Source organism: Gymnoscopelus microlampas (assembly GCF_963454915.1).
Source record: "Gymnoscopelus microlampas genome assembly, chromosome: 18".
In the NCBI taxonomy this organism is placed as follows: domain Eukaryota; kingdom Metazoa; phylum Chordata; class Actinopteri; order Myctophiformes; family Myctophidae; genus Gymnoscopelus; species Gymnoscopelus microlampas.
The window spans coordinates 26,322,485-26,350,282 of record NC_139955.1 but is presented as its reverse complement, the minus strand read 5'-3'; the positions used below and the strand labels follow the sequence as shown (position 1 = coordinate 26,350,282).

The 27,798-nt window shown below is 43.3% G+C and overlaps 1 protein-coding gene across 5 annotated transcripts in view; it reads right to left on the bottom strand.

Moving 5' to 3' along the window:
* Positions 1–12,957: 12,957 nt before the first annotated feature.
* The window catches only part of trpc7b (transient receptor potential cation channel, subfamily C, member 7b), a gene marked incomplete at both ends in the record, with an annotated part of 60,244 nt that continues 45,403 nt past the window's right edge, over positions 12,958–27,798 (bottom strand). The window contains 5 exons of one of the 5 annotated variants that reach the window (XM_084042034.1): positions 12,958–13,097; positions 13,444–13,519; positions 14,781–14,861; positions 17,758–17,979; positions 19,784–19,979. In XM_084042034.1, the coding sequence (XP_083898160.1) occupies positions 12,958–13,097; positions 13,444–13,519; positions 14,781–14,861; positions 17,758–17,979; positions 19,784–19,979 (715 nt within the window). Of the gene's footprint in view, positions 13,098–13,443; positions 13,606–14,780; positions 14,862–17,753; positions 17,980–19,783; positions 19,980–27,798 lie in introns of all 5 variants that reach the window. The other 4 variants (XM_084042032.1, XM_084042033.1, XM_084042035.1 and 1 more) reach the window with 4 other exon arrangements.

The following is a 27,798-nucleotide window of genomic DNA, read 5'->3' as shown; positions in this document are numbered from 1 at the left end:
ACACCATAAAACACAGGACTAACAGGGTGGTCTTTTGACAGAAATTGTTCATCAAGCCTCTTTTATGAGAAACATCAACAAAAGTGTCTATCTTAGTTTTGATGTTGGTGATCGGATTGGAAGGGAGTGGGACATAATGATTTGTATTAGTTAGCTGAGATTTGATGCCGAAATCATATTTGTCTTGACTCATTACTACCACGGCGCCCCCTTTGTCAGCCGGGCACATGATGATGTCTTTTCTGGATTCTAACTCACGAAGAGCTTCCATTTCACTTTTGGTCAGGTTAGAGATTCTCGTTTTATTTGTTTGGCATAATCTTATTTAGAAATGTCAGTTGGAGGATAAGCCCCTTGAGATGCATCATCCCGTTTTCGAGGGTGTCCTCATAATTTGGCCAGATCTCTGTCTATTAATTGAACAAAAGCAACAATGGAGGGGCTAAGGTTGTAAGTGGGTAGGAAGGTCGACTTCTTTTTAAAGGGAGTGACTTCCCTACCAGCGAGTTCATTCAAATCAGAGTCTATACTACTACACACTCTATCACTGTAATCACTTGGTATAGAGAAAACATTTATAAGGTGTAGTATTTCTCTATCTGTGTCTCTCCCTGTGTCCTGCACTCACATCCCTCTCTTTACCACTGATGTTCTCCCTTTCTTTCTCCCCCTCTCTCTATTTTATTAAATCCATTCTTTAATCCATATAAAGTAGAGAGAAAGCCCTGCTGAGCCATAAAGCAGAGGGAGCTCCAGTTGAAGATAAATAATATAATGAAGTTTTGCATCTCTTTCCTGAATTTAATGATGTCGTCTTAGAAAGTGAAAGAGTCTGTCTGTGTGTGTGTGTGAGAGAGAGAGAGAGAGAGAGAGAGAGAGAGAGAGAGAGAGAGAGAGAGAGAGAGAGAGAGAGAGAGAGAGAGACAGACACAGTGACTGAGACAGTGACTGAGCCCAGTGGTAGCTTAGTGCTTACACTGATGAGACATAATCAAACCAGTTGGGAGGTGCATGCAAGTCAACAGGGATTATGTATGTACTGTATATGTATGTATGTATAGCCTGCACAGCATGTGTACAGCCTCCCTTTCCATCCCTCTCTCTTCTCTCTCCCTCTGTCTTTCTACGCACGCACGCACGCACCTCCATGCTGTCAGCTGACTGCAGAATTGAGTCACGGCTCGTTATTTCCTATATATTTGACATTCGAGGGAAGATGTACGTCTTCATATCTCACATCATTATGGTCCAGTCCCTTTTAAATGACCACGCGTTCAAGCAAGAACAGGAGGCACGCGCTAAATGAAGGCCGTTCCAACGTGCACCCAGAGCTGACAGCACTGGGAGGAAGGCTGTCGGGACAAAATTGGCTTGTCTGCTGTGACTCGTTCCATGAAACAGTAATGTGGTTCTGCAGCTTTCCTCAGCACGAAACGGCATCTGCCGAACAACAAAGTCATTTTTCAGACACAGATGGGAGTCCTTCCCCTAGTCTCTATGGTCTATCTTCTGCTCTATCCCTTCTCTCTCTCTCTCTCTCTCTCTCTCTCTCTCTCTCTCTCTCTCTCTCTCTCTCTCCTTGCAAGAAAGTAAACAGAAAATAATATGTCCAGACAGTAACAATTAACAGTAACATGGCAAATACATTGGCTATTATTCCTTTGTAGTAAACTCTCTGTTTTATGGTGTCTTACTGTAAGTGGAGCAGTGGAGTGTGTCAGCTGCTGAGTCAGTACAAATCCTCAGTGTTCATTTGTCACTGAGGATTATTATCCAATGTATCCAAATTTAACAATTTATCCAAATGTAACCAAATAGACATGTGAATGGACCGTTATGGGTCCATTTGGTTAACATTTTGAGAGTTAAATGAACACAGAGGATTTTACTGTGTATAAGATCCCCATCTTTCCTTTGCTCTCATTGCTTCCATGTCCTGATCTCTCCGTCCTCCATCTGTTTCTCTGTGTCTGTCTGTACTTTGTTGTGTACACAATAGCCTGAGGCCATCGGTTTTCAGTTTCCGGTGGACTGGCAGCCTTAACGCAACCCATACACACAGCACACACGCAGACTGTGTTCGTGTGTTGTGCCTGATTTTGACTTTGTACACCTGGATTTGCCAGACATCGAGAGACACCAAAAGGTACTAGACGCACAGACACTTAAACTAATGCAGAATGCTGGATAAAAGCATCTGAATGAACAATGAAGTACTCATGTGTCAGTTCAACATCACAGAGGATTTGAAAGGATTTACCTAACTCTACAGTATTTTAGCTCTAGTGGCCCTGCAGCCCCTTTGTAAATAGCTGACTGGCCTCTGTGTCAGAGAGCTAATCCCATGGGGCTGAGGTGTTCTTATTAAATGTCAACCGAAATCCTCTCTTTCTCCACACACACACACACACACACACACACACACACACACACACACACACACACACACACACACACACACACACACACACACACACACACACACACACACACACACACACACACACACACACACACACACACACACACACACGCTCACTCTTTCTCTCTCTCTCTCCCTCTCTTCTCTTCTCTCTCTCTTTCTCTCTCAGTCTCTCTCCATCTCTCTCTTCGGTCTCTCTCGCTGTCTGGGCAAATCCTGGTCCAGTGTAGTGACAGAAAGAGGGAAATAAATAAACATACAGTATACTGTACTGCACATGCTGCACACACACCAAACAATAGTGATCACCTATGGTCACAGCAGCAGCTCAGTTCCGTTTATCTTGTTTGTCCGTAAAGTTACATTTATTGTCTGACTTACTTCCAAAAAGAGACTTAAACAATGACGTGCAAATACCACACCCTCACCATATTTTCCACAATTGTGTTCATTTTCTCCCACCACCCCTCCTTAACTGCCACACGAAACTCTGCCTGCAAAATAGTTTTTCTCTTTGCCAGCGCATCAAACGCCTTCTTCGGGAAGAAGAAGGCGTAATTCTTCTTAATTGATAATTAACAATTCAGTTAATTATCTTGCCAGAACACAAAACATTGTTTCTCATCTCTGTGAAATAAAGCGTCAGTCGCGTTTTGTTTTCTCCGGCAATCAGGGGGGTAAACAGATCCTTGAAGAGTGACGGGCAATGAGCCAGAGAGCTGTCACAGAACTTGAAGAACAGAGCATCTGCGACATCCGAGAGAATTCAGTGCCCCCCCTACCTCCTTTAATGTCTTTTTATAATGGGATAAAATGTTTGATGGCGTGTGGGGAGCTGTTGTGAACAGAACAATCGTTGGCAAAATCAAAATGTCAACCAGAAGGTTCTTTTGGTATTCAAGGGACCTGATGTTTATTTTTGTGTGGCATTTCCACTTTATTTGGATAGAGATAATGATCAGAGTACAGAGACAAGACATGCGGGAGAGAAATCGGGAATGACATGCAGCAAAGAGCCTCGTTTAAGATTCGATTCGATTTCAGCTGCGGGAATGAGTGGAGGATTATTTATGTGGTACTGTATGTGCTCTTACTCTGTGATCCACCGGGGTGCCCTCGCACCTGATGTTTGATGAGCTACAGTACATGAACTTGAGAATGCAAGTTCAGGAGTTGCGAGACCAACCTCCTTGTATCACAGACACATCTGCGATTGCATGCCTCACCTGTTAACTCTGTTTCTAAACCTCCCCACCTGCCCTCCACTCCCCATCCTCATTTCTCCCCAGTCCTCCTCCTCACTACAGTTGTACGTCTCTCCAGCTTTACATTAATCTCTTTAGGGACCCACAGTAGGACAGAAAAGGGGACGACCAACTGCTCCAGAGCACAGCCTCAGCAGCCGCCAGCTCCTGAGACTATATCCTCACCAAGAGACTCGTCCTGGCATGGGTTCCTCACCTCACCTGTACTTGCCCGTTTCATTCTTGTTATTAAATCAACTTCAGTAGAGTTGTGGTTTCTTACAGGGAAAGTAGGGTTATCACAACATTGTCTGCAACTATGCTGCACGCACAGACACACACGCGCACACATGCACGCACGCACCTACCACTGTATGTTAACATTGATCTCTGACAGATACAAAACAGCCACATGGACACACCCAGACATACAGTACATGTGCACACACATACAATCTTTGGAAGCCAGCTTATTGTTATAGATTATCACAAATTTGTATAATCAGGCCAATGCTCGTTGGGAACAATGCCTGTTGGGAACGCATGATGTAGGGACACACTCACTCGCTCACTCAGCTATTTTAAAATACATTATTATCATGAAAACTGTGTAGTGATTGGTTGAATACCATCTGGACTGGGGAGCTTTTCCAGTGGAAGATGACAGCTTCCTCTTCTCAAATTTATGTGGGCTAAATTACAGCTCACTCACTCTCAGAGACTCATTTATAGAAGGATGCATGTTTATCACATGCAGTTTTGGAGCTAGTTTAAAATAGTAACTAGTTATAGTAGTTACTAGTTACTGCTGTTAAAAGTAACTTAGTTACTAACTTAGTTGTCCATGTTAAATTTGGGGCAAATACTGTCTGCGCAAACTTTCTTTGGTCTTCCCTTGGCCTACTGACAGCATGCACAAGGAATTTGACTCTGATCTGTCCAACGGTTTGCGAGATTAGCTCTGGACAGTCAGGCAGACAGACAGACAGACAGAGGGGCGAAAACATAATCTCCATCCCTCGGCCTTCAGCCTGGCAGAGATAATAATTGCAGTGTGCTGCCCCAGGATCCTGGTTAGCTTCCATTTAGACTGCATTTGAAATGTTAATATATCCAGGGTGTTAGGCATGGGATCAGTGGGGGAGTGAAAGAGAGGGATAAAAAAAGATAGATGGTGAGAAAGAGAGAGACGGACGGACGGGGGACGGGGGACGGGGGGTGGGGTTTGAGCACCGGGGCATAATGGGGGGATGGAAGATGGGATGGGATGGATGGTGTGAAAGGAGGGGGCACCTCAGGTGAATGTTTCTTGTGAGAGGGTATAGGTGATGCATCCTCGCTCCAGTGAGCCATGCAACAGCGGCATGCGCCAATCCACCGCTACGTCATTAGCATGCAGGCCTCTGTGCGGCTCGCTAAAAGACAAAAACAAATGGAGATAGAAAAGGGTAAGGAAAAGGGAGGGGGAGTAGTAAAGTGGCAGAGGTGAATGAATAGGGAGGAAACAAAATGGGAGGTGAATATCAAAGCTGGTGATCCCTCCAGTTGATCCAATTGTTTATACATCAATACTGGAACCTTGCACACAATGGTGAAAACCTGAAGCTAATGTGCTAATGCACATGTATATTAATTTATTTTGCAGAAAGTGTGCGTCTCCAACTTGCCGTATGCGTCATTTAAATAACAATGTGCTAATGCCATAGTGCATGGGCACATAACTAAAGGGAGTGGGAGACGACACTCTGATTGGTCTAACTATGTCCAAAACACATAGTTCTGAGATTAAAATACAACCACTTTGCACCATGTGCCTCACTTTGCTCCCTGAATAAAGCACTGTTTAACTAGCGAAATTGGAGCTGGACACACCCGAACATACCAGCACCCAGCATTTTAGACCTTGCGCCACCTTGTGCCATAGTTTGCCTAAACAGAGTACTAAATAGGGCAGATATCCAGTCATTTTCCTTACTTGAAATCAAATGAGCTATTGCTGCTGAGCATGAAATGGAAATTCAAAAAGCTATTTTAAAATACATTTTATCTTGAACACTGTGTACTGATTGATTGAGTACCATGTGGACTGAAGAGCTTTTCCAGTGGAAGATGACAGCCTCCCCTTCTCAAATTTCTGTGGGCTGAATTACACACTGTCTCTGGAGCATTCGAAGATTGTGGCACCACACCTGCTTAAACTCAACTAGCTTAACATATTTCACATATATGTCAGAGCATAAAAGAGGCATCAGGTGGCTTCTTCCGTGTTCGAAACAATGGAAGCACAACTAGCGGAGAGATGGAATGTGAGGAGGAGGATAAGGCAGAGGAAGAGGAATAAGAGGGGCGAAGATTTCAAATCAAATACAAGTGACATTATTCAACAATGTTATCAACATTGGTTGACCATGACTGTAGAGAATGGCATATAGTGTAACATTGTTTTGTGTTTTACATTTACAGTATTGCAGTAAAGCCAAACCCTCTTTTCATAGAATTGAAAGACTACCACCAAGGGGAGGCAGAGGCCACACCTTTACTGCAGAACAAGAAACAGTGATTGTAAATGGCTGGTACTAGCCAATAATGCTAATAAAGACTGGGAGAAATCTAAAACAGAGTAATGCACACCATGATGTTCCTCAATTCAGAGGACTGTACATATTAGCTTATCATTCTAATTACTATATATATTTTTTGGCATTATGCCCTACTTTCTTTTATTTGCTTGTCTTTAATAGTTATTTTAATTTTCTGTAAAGTGTCTTCGTTATACTCAATGTATTATTATTATTATTATTATTATTATTATCATTATTATTATTATTATTATTATTATGATCTAGTAGTCTATCGGGTTCCATAAATATGTTGCTGTTCACTTGACTATGCATGTCTGTCTAACATGGTCATGTTTAGTTTTTCAGAGAGCTTGAACTTGATGCCAGGAGTACTTCTTCATAAATAATGAAGCACTCATGAAAGGGGGGGGGGGGGGATCCTGTTGTGCGGCATTGCTGTGAGGATGTTTGGGGTGTACCGAGTGGTGTGCGGGAGAGACAGAGACAAACAGAGGCAGATAATCTCTAAATCTAATGAATTACTATCAGAGTCGCAAGGGTCACAGCCACCTTTTATACCAACAATACCAATAAGAGAGAGAGAGAGGGGGGGAGGGGACAACCAAGTGCAAGAACAAGAAGAAAGGTGAGTCAGAAGATGAATGGTGTTCTAACAGTTATAGCTAGTCCATAAAAGGAAAAGAATCTGTCGTAGGTACATAAATATCTGCCGGCTGTATACTGTAGTAGCAGCAGCCCCAGTGTGATTATTACGAGTTACGAGTGATAGGCTACTTTCTGCCTCGTTCACACACATGAATGCACGCACGCATTCACGCGCACACAAAGACATTTGTGACACCCACTACAGCCAAACGACAACAGCAGCCATCAGAGTGGCACTGTATATCCAATATGCATTACATGGATATGATATACTAAGTAATGTGCTACTCTATCCATTCTCTGCTCTATTTCACCTAGTGAAGTAGAGGAACGCAACAATGAAAGTGATGATGATGATGATTGCACCGATGACGCAGGCTATGACCACGATGACAGTAATGGTCGATCCAGCACAGTTGTGTACCACTGCCCACGCCACACGTACTACTGTAACATGTGTCATATGCTTGTGCGTATGTGTATGTGTTTATCTGCGTGTTGTGTGTGGCACGGGAGGGGGAGTGGGAGGGGGGCTAGGCAGTACGTCATTGAGAGTCATATCAATTCTTCCATCACATCCAGAGGGCCCACGAGGATTGGTAAACACTTGGACATTTCTAAACCCCAACAGCCAGCCCCCCTGTCCTGCTACTCCATCAGCCTGCCAACTGCTCAAATGAGATATTGGCATTTCACTGCTGAGGGCTGAATCATAAAAGAGCTGGTGTTATGGCTTTTATGACACTTAGAGGCATAGCTTTGTGTGCGTGTGTGTGATCCCTCGTTTTGATAATATTACGCTTGTAACAAAGGCTATACCTTCAGTGATATGCTAGCAAGGTGGTAAGAAGGTGACAGCTTCATGGGATTGCCCATTGAATTGTTTTAAAGAGGCGTGCCTTGGTGAGGGTTTTTCAAGAGCAATTTCAACATGATGAGAGACAGAGACATTATCGGGCAAAATGGATGGAGTGGTGTGTGAGTGTGAGTGTGTGTGTGTGTGTTCACATTTGATAGGTAGATAAAGGGGGAGAGAGAGGGCTGTGAGCGACGTCACATACATACATGTATGTGTGCGTGCGTGCGTGCGTGCGTGAGAGAGAGAGAGAAAGAGAGAGATAGGGAGGGGGCTTCTTGTTCTCTGCCCACCTCCTTATGTGAGCTTCTATAAATATGCGTGTGCATATGTGTGCATGTGAAGGGTTACTGCAAAACTGTCGGGTCTTTTCTTCTCCAGGGAGTTCCTACAGGCTTTAGGCAGTAAGTGAGTTGTTGAGCTTCTAATCTTAGTTTCCACCACATCCCTGGAATCATTGTCTTTCAAAGCCTGGAGGTCAGATCCCTCAGCGCTTTGCCAGGAGAGATGGAGAGGGAGAGAGACAGGGACGAAGAGGGATGGGGGTGGGTGTGTGTGGGTGGGTGGTGTATGGCTAGGAATGCTTCCATGCCTCCGGTCTCTGGGACAAAATACACTGAAGAGAAGATGTTAGTTTTACTGTGTTGCCCAAAGATACATTGTGTTGTGCATGTACTGTATATGTGCAACACACACACACACACACACACACACACACACACACACACACACACACACACACACACACACACACACACACACACACACACACACACACACACACACACACACACACACACACACACATGCAGTTCAATACAAACATTGACAGAGATGCACTAGACTAACAACTCAGTCTCTTAATACGTTGTATTAAGAGGGACATCTCTGATCGTCTGGCAACGTGAGACTATAGATACACCCCCCCCCCCCCCCAACACAGACGCCCACGCCCTCTGTGTTGGGGGGGGGGGGGGGGGGGGGGGGTGCACCTAAAGGCTGAAACTAATATCAGAGGTCTGGGGGGCAGGCGAATAAGAATGCTGAAGGAAATCAGATAACAGAATTTCCAGTGAACTTCCAAAAGCACATTTCCCTTGAACTGGCTTTGTTGCTATGGAGATCCAACCAGTCAAGGTCCTGGATGCTATGTGTGTGTATCTAAGTCTGAATATGTCTGTTTCCTAACCACATGAACCACAATATCCCTAATCTGGGGTGAACATTCCGCAAAACTGGCCTTAGTAGCAGATCTACTTGGTGAGCTTGTAGATTGGCTATTGTCGGTGATGATTTTGAGTGTAGAGTGAAAACAGAAGAGGGCCTAGTATAGAGGACTCTGGTCAACAACGTATATAACGTATAAACGGTTAAACCACTTTAACCGTATTTAATAGCCATTCTACAACTCATCGCGTCGAGAGCTTGTAGATCTACTATTTTGGCTGTTTTCATATTTTTTTTTGTTGATAATCTTCACCTAACCCAAAATAGGGACACCAGGTTGAAAGTGGTTGGGATCTTTCTGTCCCCACCACAAGGCACACACTGTGGTACATGACTATTTCCTTTACTCCTCAGTGCCAAGCGAAGCCTATTAATTGAGTTTACTGACCATCAAAGACACTGACCATGTACGGTAATATTTAAAGAGTTTTATAAGGGCTCGTACGCTCTCATATAACGACAGACAAGCCAGACAATAAAATCGAGTCTTTCAGACACACTGACAGGCTGAAACAGTGCAGAGAGGACTCGGTGTGAAAGGTGAATGAATGGTATGGAAGAACCAGGATCCAGTAAACATCAGGTCCCACATGATGGAACATAGTGTTTATAGTCTGGTTTTAGTGGGCAGTCTCTGTCACGGAAGTGTGAGTGTGCAGGCAAACCACACAGACACATGGACACACAGACACCCTTGACCAGCACACATAAACAGAAACGCAGACGTGCACACACAAATACAATTATAAACATTTTTTCCAAGTCTCAAAGTGGTTCTCCAGATTTTACAGTAATCCCACACCGAGTGAGTAAAATAGACCAGCAATTAATAGTGTGTGTGTGTGTGTGTGTGTGTGTGTGTGTGTGTGTGTGTGTGTGTGTGTGCGTGCGTGCGTGTGCGTGTGCGTGTGTGTGTGTGCTTATAGATTCTCACATATCTGTCTGTGTGAAGAGCTTGTGTTCAGTGTGTGATGGTGTCTTTGCCACAGCATGTAGTGGCCAGATGTTCAGTCTCGCTCCAGTGCTCGTTGTCATTGACGGAAAGCCACCAGTGGGGACAAACAAGTTATATTTAGATGCTGTCATCATCCCAACAAATCCATGGAAAAAAAAACAAGACAATATATTGCCAATCAATCAACCAGTTTGTAACTCTCTCCTTTTAATTCAAGGATCAAAAATATGACAATATACAATAATTTTTCATTTAAACAATGCTTCTCGCATACAAGTTAAAAATACAGTATCTCAGGTCATTTCAACTACTCTAGCTGTGAAAAATCTGTATTTTCACTTATAGTGGATAAACACGGCTGTACACATAGACAGTCTCTCATTGTTCCACACTCTGATGTATACAAACAAACACTGTCAAAGACTTTAATTCTTATACCAATTCAATCTTAGATCTTGAAAAAACATCAGGGACCCCAGAAATAAATCCATGTTAACAATAGCCATTGTACATTCAAGACTGATGGCACAAAAACTGCTGTCGAAAACAGCTTTATTTTTGGAAGGTTGAGTTTTAACAAAGCATCCTAAATCTAAATATTGACCATATTCACATAGCGGCCATTTTGCCCTTACGTCATACTCGGGCATTTCCACCTCCAGAGCCGCCTCCAGAGCAAGACAAAAATGCCTGCTGTGTGAATAAAGTCCATGGCCTTTCGTATAAGAGAATCTATCTCTAATGTTAATAACACTGCACTCATGTGTCAGAGAATTAATTAGAGGGAACCAAATGTTTATCAGTGATGGGTGAGGTATTGGCAGTTCTGCATTCAAAAGCCCGGCCAGGGGAGCTGTCATGAGGCAGATAGCTGAGACATGAGGCAGGTCAACAGGATCAATGATCTACTCTCTATTGCAAATATTTGATTAAGCTGGATGAAAAAAGTTAAATTACAGTGCACCTGCAATATTAAATTGCCTAAAAGCCACTAATAAACTCCTTCTGAGCACCACAGTCTAGACTTGATTGTAGATCAATTTAGGATACTGTAGCTCTATGTGGTAAAATCGTATACTTTTCTGAAATCCTCTTTGAATTTCATTGTTTGTGCATGAGGTGTGCGTTGTGACTGTTGCAAATCTGTTAATTAGATTGCCTGGTGTGTAAAGTGGTGTATCAGTACTTTTAGCCTGCTGGTAAAAAACAGGCCGTACTGATTTTTTCCAGTCACTATCCAAATGTCACAGTGTTACTTCTTCTTTTGAATTATGTTTGTCTTTCTTTTCTATTTCCGTTCCCATTCACACTTTTTCCTTTCAACCTCCCCCAAAGCTCCTCTATATCAACACCCTCCTTTCCCCTCTCTCTCTGCTCATCCTCCTCCTTCCTCTTGCCCCCCCCCCCACACCCTCTCTTCCCCTCTGTTGGTGCTGCACTGACATCTCATAGCAGGGGATCCTGGTGCTATTATGTTGACTTAAATTAGAATCCAAATGTCAGCCACTCTTCCCCTGACAATGAACCCCCCCCCCCGACAAAACCCCCTCAAATCATTCTCATTTGACTCATTCTGGATCAAAATCACAGTCCTCTTTTCCCCTGTATTCATATTATGTTGCTACATAGTCATGGAAAAACTCAAACCCATTTTTATCACCCGTTTTTTCCCCTACCAACTTCTGCCATAACCACGCCTCCAACACTGCCCCACGTGGGTGATGCAGATGTTTCCAGGATTTCATTGGCTGATCTCTATGACACACATAAGTATAATAAATAATTAAATGGGGCGGAGCTTAACACATTGAGTGTCAAAAACGGTCCGGACCGTTTTTCATAATCCAAACGAGGTGTGCAAAAACGGTTATGACCGTTTTTGGGAAAAAATATGAAAAAATACTATGTATTTTTGACTATTTTCAACTGGCTGCAACTATGGAACGGATTACCGAATGTTTTTAATGTTTTTCCCCGGATTGTACGAGACCCCTGTGTGTGTAATGAGGGGATCACCGTGAGGACGGTGATCACTGAAAATATTTTGTGACTACTTGAAAAAGGTCCAAAAATGGTTAAAAATCCAGGCACTGACTGTACCCTGTTTTAAAAAAAACCCTAGCACTCAATGTGTTAACAAAAAGAGAGAACCAGAAGAACCAAGGACTGTCAGTTCCCTTATCGATCTCTATTTCACCTATACTAAATTAAACTGGTTAATGATAATAATTTGTATTCTCATTACTTTTTATATCACTTGAAAACAAGATGACAGAATTGAGCACCGCGAGGCGCGCCTGAGCAAGTCAATAGTCGAGCAAGTACCCGTACCCAGTGAGTGGCCGTGCTATCAACTCAGTAATGTACGAGTTGCATACTGGGAATCACTTGACAATGAATGTAAATGAGATGTTGATGTTGATTCGACAACAGGTAATATATTTCAAAATTGTACATACTTCAGTACTTGACAATGGAAGTACGTAAAGCTGTATGTCGACACTGAGTGAACGATGTCCACATCTAGAAATGTTAATATGAAACATATTTGTGCTCCTGAAGATTTTTTAACAAACTAGCCATTGTAAATGTGAAATGAATCAATACTGATTAACTGTTATCAGAAACTATTTTCTGATAACACAGACCTAGGGGGCAGAAGGGTCGGATCCACTCTCCGTCTTTGGTTTTCATGGGCGACGCTATCCAATGAAATCACTGTCATAGATGGGCGTGGCCTTTGCAGAAGGTGGCCTTTTTAAGTCTGCCTTTTTACACCCCAACTCAGAATCTTCTATCCTCAGTTCAAAGTCAAATCTCTCCCTCTCTCTCTCTCTCCCCATCTCTCACAACCTCTCTACAGAAGAAAAAATTCCTTTCTTCTCTCCCGGTGTTCAACTTACAAAGATCCTGTCCTTTCTCCCTCTATATTCCAATTCACTCCATTCTTAAATATGTATCTATCACCCCTTCTCTGCCCCCTCCCTCCCAAACTCTGCCTTCACCTTTCTCTTTTCCCTGTGTTCTCAGGGTCTCTTGGTGTTCTTGCCAATCTTGTCTCCTAGTTGCTGGATGAGGAGGGCCAGCTCTCCAGTGGCTTGGGACTTCTCCTCCAGGAGCTCATAGCGGAGGCTTGAAATGTCCTGCTTGATCTCCTTTAGCTCACCTGTAAAATGCACGCACGCACGCACGCACACACACACACACACACACACACACACACACACACACACACACACACACACACACACACACACACACACACACACACACACACACACACACACACACACACACACACACACACACACACACACACACACACACACACACACACACAGATGTTTGTGCATTACATACAGGTATATACACAATCTAAAATTAAACAGATTACCTATATGGTATGAAGGTTTAATAATTATACATAGCCTTCATGCACCCACACACGTGCGCGGACGCGCACACACACAGCGCATGGTTAACATGAACATCAACGGAAAGGATATTTGTACCTTCATTAACTTCGTCGTTCTCTCTGTCCACCTGGGCCTTCAGCACATAGCGCTTAATGAGACGCTTCATGATCTTCTGCAAGAGGAGAGGAGAGGAGAGAAGAGAAGAGAAGAGAAGAGAAGAGAAGAGAAGAGAAGAGAAGAGAAGAGAAGAGAAGAGAAGAGAAGAGAAGAGAAGAGAAGAGAAGAGAAGAGAAGAGAAGAGGAGAGGAGGATGGGCAGAAAACATGAGAAAAGGTGCAATGATGAGGAGAATATGGGAGAGGCCACTGTCTGTTTGACAAATGACACAGGTAATGACCATCTTCTGATTTGCTTTCATTCTCTCTCCAGGCGATCATGACACACACACACACACACACACACACACACACACACACACACACACACACACACACACACACAGTTTGGTATTTGGTCTAATACCAAGCAACCCCGAATCATGCCGATGGTGTGTGTGAGTGCTGAGTATCGATTGGGAGCCAATGGGGATATCCTGTCGCTCTCTTTAAGGGTCTCTCAGTCAATCCCTGTATACAGTATACGTGGGTGCACACACACTGCACTCGTTCAATACTTGTGACAGCACACGCGTCCAATCAACAGGTCAGATGAGTGTGAGAGAGAGAGAGAGAGTGTGTGTGTGTGTGTGTGTGTGTGTGTGTGTGTGTGTGTGTGTGTGTGTGTGTGTGGGGCGCAGATTCAGATATATGTGCGCCATAATAACCTCCCGGGCAGATGCCTCATAGTGAGAGAGGGACAGTGTGCCGTCTATAGTTTTCCCACCGGGGCAAAGGTGAAGACGTGGGAGAGCGTCCATTCACCTCCCTCCATTAGTGAGCTTGTTTACTCCCAGAGTGTCTGTCTTTTCAATTTCACTTGTGAAGCTCATTAGAAACACTTTCTATACAGGCTGTCTCTCTCTCTCTCTCTCTCTATCTCTCTCTCTCTCTCTCTCTCCTGCTTCTCACTTCTCCCCCATGTGTTATTCTGTCCTCCTCACCTTCTGTCTATCCTCTATCCCCCACCTCTTCACGTTCCCGTCTTTGTACCACCCACCTTTCAGTCTTCTTATCTCTCTTCCTGTCTTCCGTTTCATCACCCCAATGTCCCACCACTCATCAATCTCTCTCAGTCTCTCGCTCAGCCCACTATCATTTGCCTCTCTCTCCCGCACATCCGCCATTTGATTCTTGTCTTTGTGTGCCTACAGTATTCTGTGCTTTGACCACCAGTCACCCCATCTTTCTTCGTCTCTCTTTGTCAGCCTCAGTCTCCCTCACTCTCCTCCCTCCAGAAGGGGGAGGTGGTCTCTCCAGCTCACCCCTCTCTCTTACCTGATAGCGGGTGGGGTGTTTGATGGGTTTTCGGGGCGTAAACTCCTCCCCCGGTCGAGGGTGTGACTTGAAGTGTTCACCCTGTAACAACAGGTAGGAAAACAGGTAGCAAAGCGCCATTATAAAATAGCTAATTTACAAGCTCACAAAGTGTCATAATACAGCAATGCGTTGTGAGCTTGCAGATCTGCTTTTTTCACTGAACCTTCAGCCATTGACGCAGAATGTTTGCCGTTATTGGGGCTCTCTGAAAAAAGACAGGGGAAAAACTCTTATTCTATTCTTTAATATAAATAAAAGGCTATTTCAGTTCTTCATGGTACATATCCTAAAGCAAGTTATACTGTAACTCAAGCCACAATTAAAATTCTTGAACTTGGTAAAAGTAGCTCTAAATAAGCAACATGGAAGAAATACAATGTATGTAAAATTGAAATGGGAATCTGTATTTGATATTGAACTGTCTGAGAGTGATTAGCGTTCCATGTGTAAAACACAACAATCTTCAATTATCTCTAAACAATGTAGGGAATTTGGGAGAAAGAATTTAACACGCTTTTTTATTACACCTAAAATCAAAAGTAAACAACTGAGAAAGCAGCAATATTGTTAGAGACAGTGTGGACATCTGAACACCAATCATTCACATATATTCTGGTCGTGTAAGAAAATACAGTCATAGTGGGACAGTGTTCTCCCGATTTTGGAGGACATAATGGGTTACAAGATTGTCTGTGATCCCCGGATTTTATATCTCGGATTGACACCAGAGGATATAATAGGACATGAGGACATGTATCTGTTCAAAATCTTGACATTGGCGGCTAAAAAAGCCATCACAAGAAAATGGCTGAAAACAGATCCTCCTAGAGAGGAGGATTGGTTTGATATTATTGAAGAAATATGTCTTATGGAAAAAATGACCTATAATCTGAGGACTAAAGCAGAGATATTTGAAAAACGTTGAGAGAAATGGTATTTGCATATGATTAAATAGTGTCTACTCCCCCCCCCTTTTTTCTTTTTCTTATCATCTTTTTTCTTTTTATTGTATTGTACATTACTATATTGTCTTTTTTTTCCCTTTTTCTGTCATGTCCATTCTGAATGTATGTTTTGTTCTTGTCTGGAAAATAAAGACAAAAAAAGTAGCTCTAAATTGTCTAAGACCATGTTACCCTTGTAGCAACTCCATTCCAGTGACCTGCTTTTCCTCTGCTGTCTCTTTCTATTTAGAGTGAGATGCTTGAAAATCCTATTTGTTTTTTGGCAAGGCAGAGTCGCCAACGCACAGATCCATAGGTATACATATCCATATTTATATGTTGTGGGAACATAGCCTACACTCCCCAAACAGACATGCTCAACAAACTGTATATGAATTAACTACTGCATCAAGGTTAATACATATGTATATACTGTATGTAGTGTGTAGTGTACATACTGACACACACGCACGCACGCACGCACGCACGCACGCACGCACGCACACACACACACACACACACACACACACACACACACACACACACACACACACACACACACACACACACACACACACACACACACACACACACACACACACACACACACACACACACACACACACACACACAGAGAGAGAGAGAGAGAGAGAGAGCCTCAGGTTGATTGAGGCCATATGCTGCCAATCTTTGCGTATGTAGTTACTGGCATGGCAACCAAAATGTGGCACCAAACTGTGATGATTCGTCAAACCCCTGAAAGGCACTAACCTCTGCTGACAGAAATAAATGGAAATGGGAGAGCAGGGGCGGAAATGAGAGAAAGATTTACCCTCTTGACATTTTGTCAAGCCAGGACTATACAGTTTGGCTCTTCTCCACACCTGCCTGGCTCTACGGTCAGCCGGTCAGTGCCAAGCACGACTTGTGCACGTGCCAGTGGGTGGTGTGACCCGTCTTGTCCCCGGACCGAACCTTCCCAGGTGTTTGCACAGAAACAGGCAGGTCCAATGGCCTGGCTAATAGCTTACCCAAAGCACTGAGGCAAGCCATTAAAGCTGAGGTCTCAGAATACGTTTGTTGACAGGGCACTCGTGAGATTGGTTCAGTGTTAAATGGCCTATGCTATTTTGTCTGCGTAAGGCTTTTTTTCTCTCTCTTTCTTCTTCCATTGACTTTTGTACAGAAAGAAACCTTGAGACCGAGACAACTTAGACAAAGTAGAGACTTGTAGAGAGGATATCGCATCACATGTTGCGGTCTTAACCACTTATGCACTATACTTTTTGAAAATGTAGAATTCTGTGGATTTGTTTTTATATTGTTTGAAGATTTATCAAAATATCAGCCTATAATCACAACTTCCATTGGGCATACATATCATCATTTAAGAGGAAGTGTAAAACACACTGCAATCAGTTGACCTCAGCTTTGCACACAAGAACCAATCAATTTCTACATTCTATTCTTGTCTACACAATGAGCTTGACCTTTCTCCTTCATTGTCTCCCCTTACCCTTTACCCGAGACATCTGATGCATGTTAATGCATCAAATAAATTTCACAAAATCCTATGGTTTTGTGAAGTGAATGTGAGTAATATAATTTTACCACAAACAAACACAAATATCAACAGGGAAATTACTTGTGTTATATAATTAGGGTTGCATTATTCATTGTTAGGTAAAGATTTATGGAAAACACTCAAGAGATGAGTTTAGAAAATAAATAATAGAAATTGAGAAAAGAAAACCTATTAAGCATTAGTGGATGTGAGTCACTTTTCAATTTAATTATCCAACTGCATAACTTTGTTTTCCTGACTGTATTCAATTATACAATTGATTCTTTGACTTTTAATTCTGAGCTAGGGATGATTTTTTTGAATGACATTGAAGAATTTGACCACATTGCTAGCCATTACTTGTGGCCTGCTGAAATGCACATAAAGCCTCTTATTTCATGTACGTTGGTTCTCAGTATAAACTGACCATGTGCCTTGAGTTGAGCATCCCCATCTCCACCTCATTGTCATGGCGATGGCCATTTGCCTTGCAGAGGCGTACCAGGCAGGACTTGATGCGCAGGACCAGGTAGAAGAAGGACTTGGGGCTGGGCACCAAGTTAAAGGGGGCTGGTAGGGTACGGCCCTCATCAAAGTAGGACAGCCACAACTTGGCCCGGGCAAACTTCCATTCCACATCAGCATCTTCCTGAATACACAGAGGGAGAGGAGAGGAGGTCTCTCTGTATTAGCACAGGCAAATCTGCTTTGCGGAATATTTCCTGCACTCGGTGCCGTGCTATGAGCTTGCAGATCTGCTATTTTTTTTTTATCATGAACATTTTTGCAAAACATTGAATATATATATTTTTAAAGCAAACTTGTATATCTGCTATTTTTGAATAGCCAAAGAAATCTAAAATGACAGATGCGTTCCCGGATTGAATGGGTTAAAGTCTGGCAAGACGAATCCACAATCTGTACGTCTGTAGATCTGTAGATCAGGTTTTCTGCCGGAAACCTTTATGAGAGTTAGGATATTCTACTGAATGTAAAAGCACTGAGGTAGAATCTGGATGCATACAGCAGTAGTTCTCAAAAGTTTTTGTGCCAAGGAACCCCAAATTGATATATATTTGGCCGTGGACCCCCATCTGAAAAGGTTTTGTGACAGGGACCCCCAGAGGAGAAGATTTGTGTTAACATTTTCTAAATCTTTATATCCAACTAGTCTCGCGTCACCAGACAACTATTCCACAATCTCTGAATGCTATATAGAGTCTGGAACTCCACTTCCCGAAAGCTGCTTAACGGAAGCTACTCAGACCAGAAAAACATTCGACCAATCACGACGCGGTGCCCGCGGACCTGTAGTCCCAGTGGAAACAGAACCGAGGCGGAAGCATAGGGAGTCATAGGTAGATTCATGTTATTTGTGCGAGGATTGTTTATCATTATATTCATATATGTATCATATATGATACATATATATATTTGTATATATATTCATACATATATCATATTTATATTATTTAACACTTTTTGTTTTGATTCCAGTCGGACTCCTTTGCGCCATTGCACAATGCTAAAACGGAAGTGGGTAGGGGAGGGGCTTCCGCTTTCCCCTTAAGCATTTTTAGAGCTTCCGAGTCCCAGACTGTATGCCGGAAACATTTGTAAATTGTGGGAGGCAACAGTCTGGTGACGCGAGACTATATCCAACGTATAAAATACGGACGAAGGGATTAAAATGATTGTGATGCTGTATTAACAAATCTTGCTGGGGACCCTCTAGAACCCCCTCAAGGACCCCAGGGGGTCACAGACCCCACTTTTAGAGCCACTGGCATACAGTACAGTATATTTCATGACCTTGTTTATACCACTCCACATAAACCATCCCCACTCAACAAATACTGTACACATTTTATTGTACAGCAGGATGAGAGTATACTGTAAATGGAGACCATCATTTTCAGATATAATCTAAAAAAGAAACATTTCTTACCATGTCTAAAAACCAAAGCCAATCGAACAACCACCACGGAGTAACTCATCATATTCATTAATCACTCGATCATATTTGAACTGGGGACCCCCCACCCTGACAAGCACTTGGAATGGTAGAAGTTGAGGCATTACATTTGGTTTGACTCAGTCAGAAAATAGCCCATCTACATGCTCACAACACCCCTGTTGTGAGCATGTAGATGAGCTATTTTCAAAATGTTTGCCTCTTTCTCTGGTAATATTTCACAATTTGGCCAATGTTTGAAAATGTTTGAAAGTATAGTTTGTTGATTACCTTTTTTATTATATATTTTTTTATTGCAGGCCTTTTTTTCCCCTTTATTATTATAGATAGGACAGTAGGATGACAGGAAATGGGGAGAGAGATGGGGAGTGACACGCAGCAAAGGCCGTTGGGATCGGGACTCGAACCTGCAAGGTTACATTGTACTTAACTTACTGACATATGATCTCCTCATTGACTGTCCTTTGCATACACATACCTCTATCTCCTGGTAGGAGCTGTTGATCATGGCTATCAGCATGTTTAGCAGCACCACCACCATGGTGACATTGTAGACCCCGTACAGCACATAGCCGATGTTCTCGATGAACTTGTGGTCGTACTTCAGCACTACCGAGATAACCTCAGACAGCCCAAAGATGGACCAGAACAGGGTCTTAAAACTCTCTTCCACCCTGCACAGGATCAAGAGAAAGAGAGAGAAATGTAGTTGAATATGTGGAGAGAGAGGCCACTACTCAGTGTTAGTACATGTGTACCTTACAGTACCTTCTGTATACATAAACACACATAGTTAAACAAACATCATGCCCTGTTTGCATGCACGCACGCACGCACACACACACACACACACACACACACACACACACACACACACACACACACACACACACACACACACACACACACACACACACACACACACACACACACACACACACACACACACACACACACACACACACACACACTAAAGTCCACTAAAGTCCATTAAAGTCCACTAAAGTCCACTGAAACATTCCAATAGCAGGCTTTATGAGGTGGCACTGATGAAATACCTGATGAGTCATATCCAATTTAATCACATTATCCTCCCATCATCCATTTCCCTTAAACTCTCTATCTCTCTGTTTCTGTCTCGCTGTCTACATCTCTTCCTCTCTCTCACATATCACACACACACACTCTCGCACTCTCGCACACACGCACGCACGCACGCACGCATTTTTGGATATTACTCCTTCAGATTGTATCCAAATTTCACGCAAATCAGTACACATGATCTCTCGGTACATATTATCTCTTTAGTCAAGTGATCAAGACGGATCCGTCCGATCCATCCGATTTTTCACATTCCATCCTGATTGGCGAATTTCGAACAATACTGGTCCAAAATAACCTACCTGACCTGGCGGAGACCTGTGCTCCGAGGAGCACTTTTTCTAGTTAAACTTCAGCTTGCTCAGAACAGAGCTGCAAGACTATCACTTCACTGCTCTGTCAGGAGTAGTGTGGATGCTATGCATGCCAGGCTGTCATGGATGAGGGTGGATGAGAGACTGGCACGCAGCCTTATTCTGTTTTTAAAGAAGATCTATTCCTCACAGAAAGTTAGTTTTTTACAGCTTTTTTACAGTTAGTTTTTTACAGTGGGCGAGGGTGCCGCGACGGGACCCGCGGGGGGAGGAGGGGGGACGGCACGACGGGACGCGCGGGGGGGGCGCGCGACAGGACATGCAATAACCCCCAGTTTGCAACTACTTTCGCCTGCGCCCTTCACCGGGTATGGTCTAGTGGTTATAATCGGAGAAAGGCCCTAAGCTGTCACTTTACCTTACCTCCACTCAGAACCAATGCACTTAAGAAAATTGTAATGTACAGAGCCATTGCAAGCTGGAATGTGCTCCCTTCACATTTGACTCTAAATGCCGAAAGACATGGCCGAGACTATGTTTTGCACCCCGTCCGTCTGCGTGTCCGTCTGTCTGTGAGCAGCTAATCTCCGACACTGTTGGCCCGGTCGCTGCGATACTGTGCACACACACTCCCTGGATGCCAAAGCCAAACCTCTGCCCCAAATTTTTCAGATTTACCTGTTATAGCGCCACCAGGAGGCAGATTTTTGCAACACTGACTGTTTTATATTACTCCTACAAACATCAAAATGCCTCAAATCATGAACGCAGCGTGCAATTTCTGTGAAATCTTGCATGCACATTCCCACTAGGGAACTGTTGCATCAATCCTACCACTCAAACAGAGAGCGTCTCCTTCCCAAACCCCAATGGTTCTAATCAGCCCCCCGCCCACAGGAGTGGCCCAATTCACTCACAACTTGCTACAAAAATCGCTCATGAAAAACTATATAATCTCCTACATTCCATTTTCCACCTTCACATCTGTCTCCTTCTCTAATAATCAAAAAGTGCTATATATTTCATCTCGCACTTTACTTCCGGATGGTTCGTTTTGCACCTTCTTTGCCACATCCGTCACGGGACAGAAACAAGCCCTGCCGTGCTCTATGGAAAACAGCCCAAAAGCGCGCCCAAATGAGCCCAAAATCGCTTACACACAAAGCAGACCTGGCACCCCATTTAAACGTCACAGCAACATGCAGCCAATCAGCGTCGACGGCAACGCAGCCTACGCCAATCATGTGTGAGAGATCTACAAGCTATGGGGCAGAGACGCCCTGTGCCATGCACCGTATCTTAGCAACAACGAAAGCGCTCACTCTCATTGGTCGTGTCACGCTAAGAGCAGTTCCCAGACAATGGCATCTCAGAGAGCTTGCTGTAGTGTTTATATATATATGGCTGTAGCCATCACAGTCAGTCGCAGCGACGACGGACAGGGCGCTGTGATAGTTGGCATGTAGCTAACGCTAACGTGGTTGTCATGCCTGCAGCGGCTGTGCAATCACTTTGTCAACAATGCACGTTCGTGCGGTAACTGTTATTATTGCTGCTCCGTTAGTCCATTGTAGATGGTGTATGTTGTGTGTGTCTTCTGGTGTAGCTCCACAGCAACTCCAGTAACTAACGTAATGGCAGGACCGCCCCGTGCAACGCACGTTTAGGCTGCATTATGGTCATGTAGTAATTTCAGATCATTTCGGTCTGATTAGGGCAGTGGCTACCCCCCCCCCCCCCCAAATAATCATATTTGAACTGGGGACCCCCCCAATTTTGTTTGACTCCGTTCCACAAGTCAATATTGTGAAAATAGCAGATCTACAAGCTCACAACGCCTCACGTTGAGAGGCGTTGTAAGCTTGTAAATCGGCTATTTTCAACATGTTTGCCTCTTTCTTAAATTATTTGACAATGTGGCCAATGTTTTATAGTATAGTTTGTTGACTACTTTTGTTGCAGTAATGGTCTTTTCCTTTACTTTAGCTTTTTTATTGTCTCCGCCAGGCCGAAAGGGATGGCGCGCGAGTATGTTTTACCCCCTGTCCGTCCGACGGTCTGTGGATAGCTAATCTCCCGCATCGTTGGCTTGATCGCAGCGCAACTGTGCACACACACTCCCTGGATGCCAATTCAGAACCTCTGCCCCATTTCTTTCACATGGCCCTGTTATAGTGCCACCAGGAGGCCGCTTTTTGCAAAACACATTTTCTCACAGTACTGCTACATATTTTCTCCTAACATCACGCAAATCGATACACAGTATCTCTATAGTCATTAAAAAAAACACGGTCTTTCAGATTTTTCATTTTCCATCCTGATTGACTAAAAATGGCTTCCAAAGTTTCCAGGACTGCTCCGTTTTGACCAAAATGCCTCAAATTATGAACACAGCATGCACTTTCCGTGCAACTTTGCACCCACATTCCCACTATGCCGAGCAAGAAATTCCAATTGAGATTTTTCTAATCAGCCTCATGGTGGCGCTATAACAGTCCGATTTGTGTTTTTACCTATACCTGCACCAATCTGTGTAAAACTTTGTATGTGCACTCTCTAGAGGTCAAGGAAAAACCTTTCCCCTGCATTTCTCACATCTACCTTTTATAGCTCCACCAGGAGGCCGCCTTATGTACAACATATTTCTTTACATTACTCCTTCCGATTTTATCTACATTTCACGCAAATCGGTACACATGATCTCTATAGTCATGTGATCAAGACGGATCTGTTTAATCTTTCATATTCCATCCCGATTGGCTAAGATTCACATCTAAAGTTTGCACAAAATGCCGCAAATCATGAATGCAGCGTCCGATTGTGGTCAACTTTGCACGCACATTCACACTATGTTGAGGAACAAGTGCTACCATTTTAACATTGGCCTGTGGGGGGTCCCCACCGACTCTACCTGGCCCTTAGGTGGGCCCCACCTAGGCAATTCTATGTGGGGCCGAGGTGGGTCTTAACTGCGATGCCCATGCGGGCTATAAGTCGCTTCTACCTGGCCCTTAGGTGGGCCCCAACTAGCCACGTTTATGTGGGACCAAGGCGGGTCCTAACTGGGTTTGCCCATGCAGGCTTTAACTGGGTTCTACCTGGGCCCTAGGTGTACCCTAACCAACCAGAGTGCAGTGCCCATCGCTCCAAATGTTGTGACGTCAGGGCTCTCAATACTGCACATTGGTGGAGGAGGAGGGCCCGCAGGGCGCCCGCACACATCGCTGAACCAATGGTAGCCCACGGATGTTTCCTCTGGAGATTTAAAATCTGCCCCTCTATGCCACATATCATCCGCGCTACAGGGTCTTCACTGACCGAGCCACGGCCCCACTGGCCCTCATGACGCTATGCCACTTATATGCGCTGCCAAGTGGCCGCGGGCGCTACGTGGGCGTGGCGGCGGGCTAGACGCTCGGCCCTGCATAGCAGGGCCGAGCTTCTAGTCATGACAATCGATAACACAGTTCTTGTCTTGAACCCAATGTATTTGCTTGTCGAGGGTCGGCCAGGGTTCTATCTTATTATACAATTGGGAATAAGGCGCATGCGCTACCTGGTTACAGTTAGGTCAAAGTTGCATCGGCAGAACTGCCCATGCGCCTGCCTGGATGCGCGCGCACGAGCAACCCCAAAGCGCAGCGCAACCCAACACCTTCCTTGCCACATCCGTGAAACGGGCGAGAAACAAGTGCTGCCGTGGTCTATGCAAACGAGCCCCAAAAGCGCACGCAAATACGCCCAAAATCGCTTATACAAAAGGCAGACCTGGCAACGCAGGCTACGCCAATCATGTGTGCGAGATCTACAAGCTACTGTATGGGGCAGAGAAGTTTTTCTTTTTTTTTTTTTGGCCCAGGAGTTTTTTTTCTTTTGCTCAGGAGTTTGGCCAGCTATACGTGGCACGCAGGGGCTTCACTAACCGGGCCATGGCCCCACTGGCCCTCATGATGCTACGCCAGTGATCTGCGCTGCCATGTGGGCGCTGCGTGGGCGCTAGACGTTCGGCCCACGTATTTGATGGGTTGCACTGGAGGAAGCTTTTACGTGTCTGTTCAAGTACTAACTTTTGATGCTGAATGCTTCTGTGGAAAATCAAATAAACAAAGTTTATTAAACAAAAAGACGTGATAGATAGGGGTGTGCCGATATATCGTCCCGCGATATATCGCGATACGTTTTCGCGACGATATGTATCGTTTTGAAAAAAAAAATATCGTTTTTGAAAAAAAAAAAATTTTTTTTTTTTTTTTTTTTTTTTTTTTTACAATCATAATAATCAGGCATGCAAACGGCCCCGAAGTGAAAAGAGTGACAACGTGTTTTTTTTTCGGGTCAGGTGTCATACTATTTGGATTCAAAACGGCTATTGTAGCTGAAAAGCTACAAGTTTGCATGTCTGAATAATGCAAAAACAGAATTATTTGTTTGCATTTTCTTTTTTTCTCCTCCATATATTTTCATAATAAAAAAAGTGCGTATTGTATCGTATCGAAATCGTATCGAAGTTGTGAGCCAAATATCGTATCGTATCGTTTCGTGAAATTAGTGTATCGGCACACCCCTAGTGATAGAGCATTTTCAGTCATTTGAGTTATACTACAAACCTCTCGAGGTTTCTAACCAGATAACGTGGGTCGACACTTGATGGATCCAGTTGTGGTGCTCTGAAAGCGTGCACACCAACATTTCACAGCAAATAGTATGAGTAAGTGAACCCCTTTGAAGCTTTGAATCTCTTCCCTCAAGCTTGTCCATTACAAGATACAACATGCTTTCTCCTGAGACAAACTGAATGAGAACATTATTGCCTCCCTCCTGAGTACATTATCACCCCAATTATCTATTTTAATCAGATCATTCTCTCTGTTCCAGCTCTTGATCCCTAATGGACCTATGCAGACTATTTTTAAATCTCACCTTCCCACTGGGAGGAAATACTTGGCTTTGTTCCAGACAACATTAACGTACCATTGACATTCTCTCAGGCAGGGAGTACTTACAATATACACTGATGGAGTCGCTGGAATGCTTTCACCCAAACACACCATCCAAGAGCTGGGAGTGTGTACAACAGCTTCTCTAGGAAATCATAATGGTCTCAGTGATATGCAGTTCTGTCATCTAACCATGATTTCAGCTCTGCATCTTATACAAATGACCCAAGTTGCATACTAGCAGCCATCTTTGTTCATAATATTGCCATGACCTATCAAACGCGTTCTATTTTTGCCACGCGGCACAACGTATGATTTTTATTCCTAATTTGGTTGATAACATTATTCTGTGATGCGACAAACAGATCATTTCTTCTTCCTCCTAGTATAACCATAATACCTGTGGGACCCCACAGGGATCTATAACACAAAAGTGTTAAAGATGACCTTCCATTAATGATAACAAATGGTTGTCGGTTATGAATATAATTGTAAAACCATATATGAGAGATTCCAGCAAATCCATAATGTAACACATTTTGAAGTAAGATGTCATAATTAACAGTGTCAAATGGATAAGTCAAGAAAAATTCCCAAAGCATATTCATTATTATTGAATGCAGTATGGATTTTATCAACCAATTGAAGTACAGCCATTTCTGTATAATGTTTTTTCCTAAATCCATATTGGTGTTCATACAGAATGTTACACTCATGCAGATGTTCCATCATTTATAGACCAACTTCTCCAGAATCTTTGAGAAACATGGGAGAACAGAAATAGGGCGGTAGTTGCTAAATACACTACTGTCTCCAAGACTGTAAACAAGAACTACTTTAGCAATTTGGGGTATTATTCCAGTTTCTAAAGATTTGGTGAAGATTTGGGTCAAAGGCTTAACAATTGCATGACTAGTTTTGATGATTAGGTTAGACCTGACTTTCAGACACATTCAAAACTATGATTTCCTTCTCAGTAGGAGGCTTGAGGCTCTGAATAGAAGAATGGCAATCTGTCAGAAACTCAGATGGAGACCCGGCCATATAGGACTTATCCTCTCTGACAGAACTAAACCAATATTGACAAAATAATTGTTAAAAGCACATGCAATGTCAGATGGGTCAGAGTAAACTCTATTTTCATCAACAAATTTGGATGGAAGAGTGGTTGAGGCCTTTTTCCTATTTAGAAGCTGGTTGATGACTCCCAAGGTGGTTTTGATGTTATTTGAAGCCTCATTGAACTTATCTGAAAAGTATTTTCTTAGCAATTCTAATACAATGATTGTATTTATTACGATATTTCTTATAATTTGCTATATTAATTGGGGATGGATTACCGATACACTGGATTACCGATACACTGACATTTAGTGTGTAGGTATATAGATACACCTCCACCAGATTTTGCTTCTACAAAGGTGTAAAGCATTATAATATGGGATGTCAAAGAGAGATGTCAACTCATCAGTCAACCAAGTTTCAGAAAATGCGAAGACTGAAAATTCATGATTTAACAAAGACAAACAAATAAAAAATGCCTCATGATTTTTTTGTGAGACTACGGATGTTTAAATGAAAAGTTGAAAACTGTTTTGGTTGGGGCTTTGGAATATCAAGTAGTATACTATGAAATTGATCAATACTAAAGTAGTCACAGGATAGTGACTCAGGAGTTAAAGAGCTAAATACATTTATAGTCACTATCCTGAGCTTCTTCAGGGCGCCGCCATTGCCTCTTACAGGGGGCGCCATTGAGTTTTTCTCGCTGTGCCGCTTCATTCAATATCTTTTCACTTCCTCCCTACTAAGGAAGTGAGCAGGTAGTCAAAGCGTTGCCAGATTTTGCAAAAGAAACAAGCGGTCAGGTCTATGAAAACAGATGAGATGTAGTGGGGTAGATTATTGAAAATTGGAAGTACTCCAGTAAAGTAAAAATACGACAAAATTGTACTTAAGTACAGTACTTGGGTAAATGTACTTAGTTACTTTCCACCACTGCATACTAGCATCATATCCAGGGGACATACTTGTACCTCAAGCTGACTCCAGCTAAGGAAACAGGAGATAGGCTAGGGGGTCCTTGGTAGACCTATAGGCCACATGGCTCGGGGACCACTGGTTCCCAACTCTACTTATTT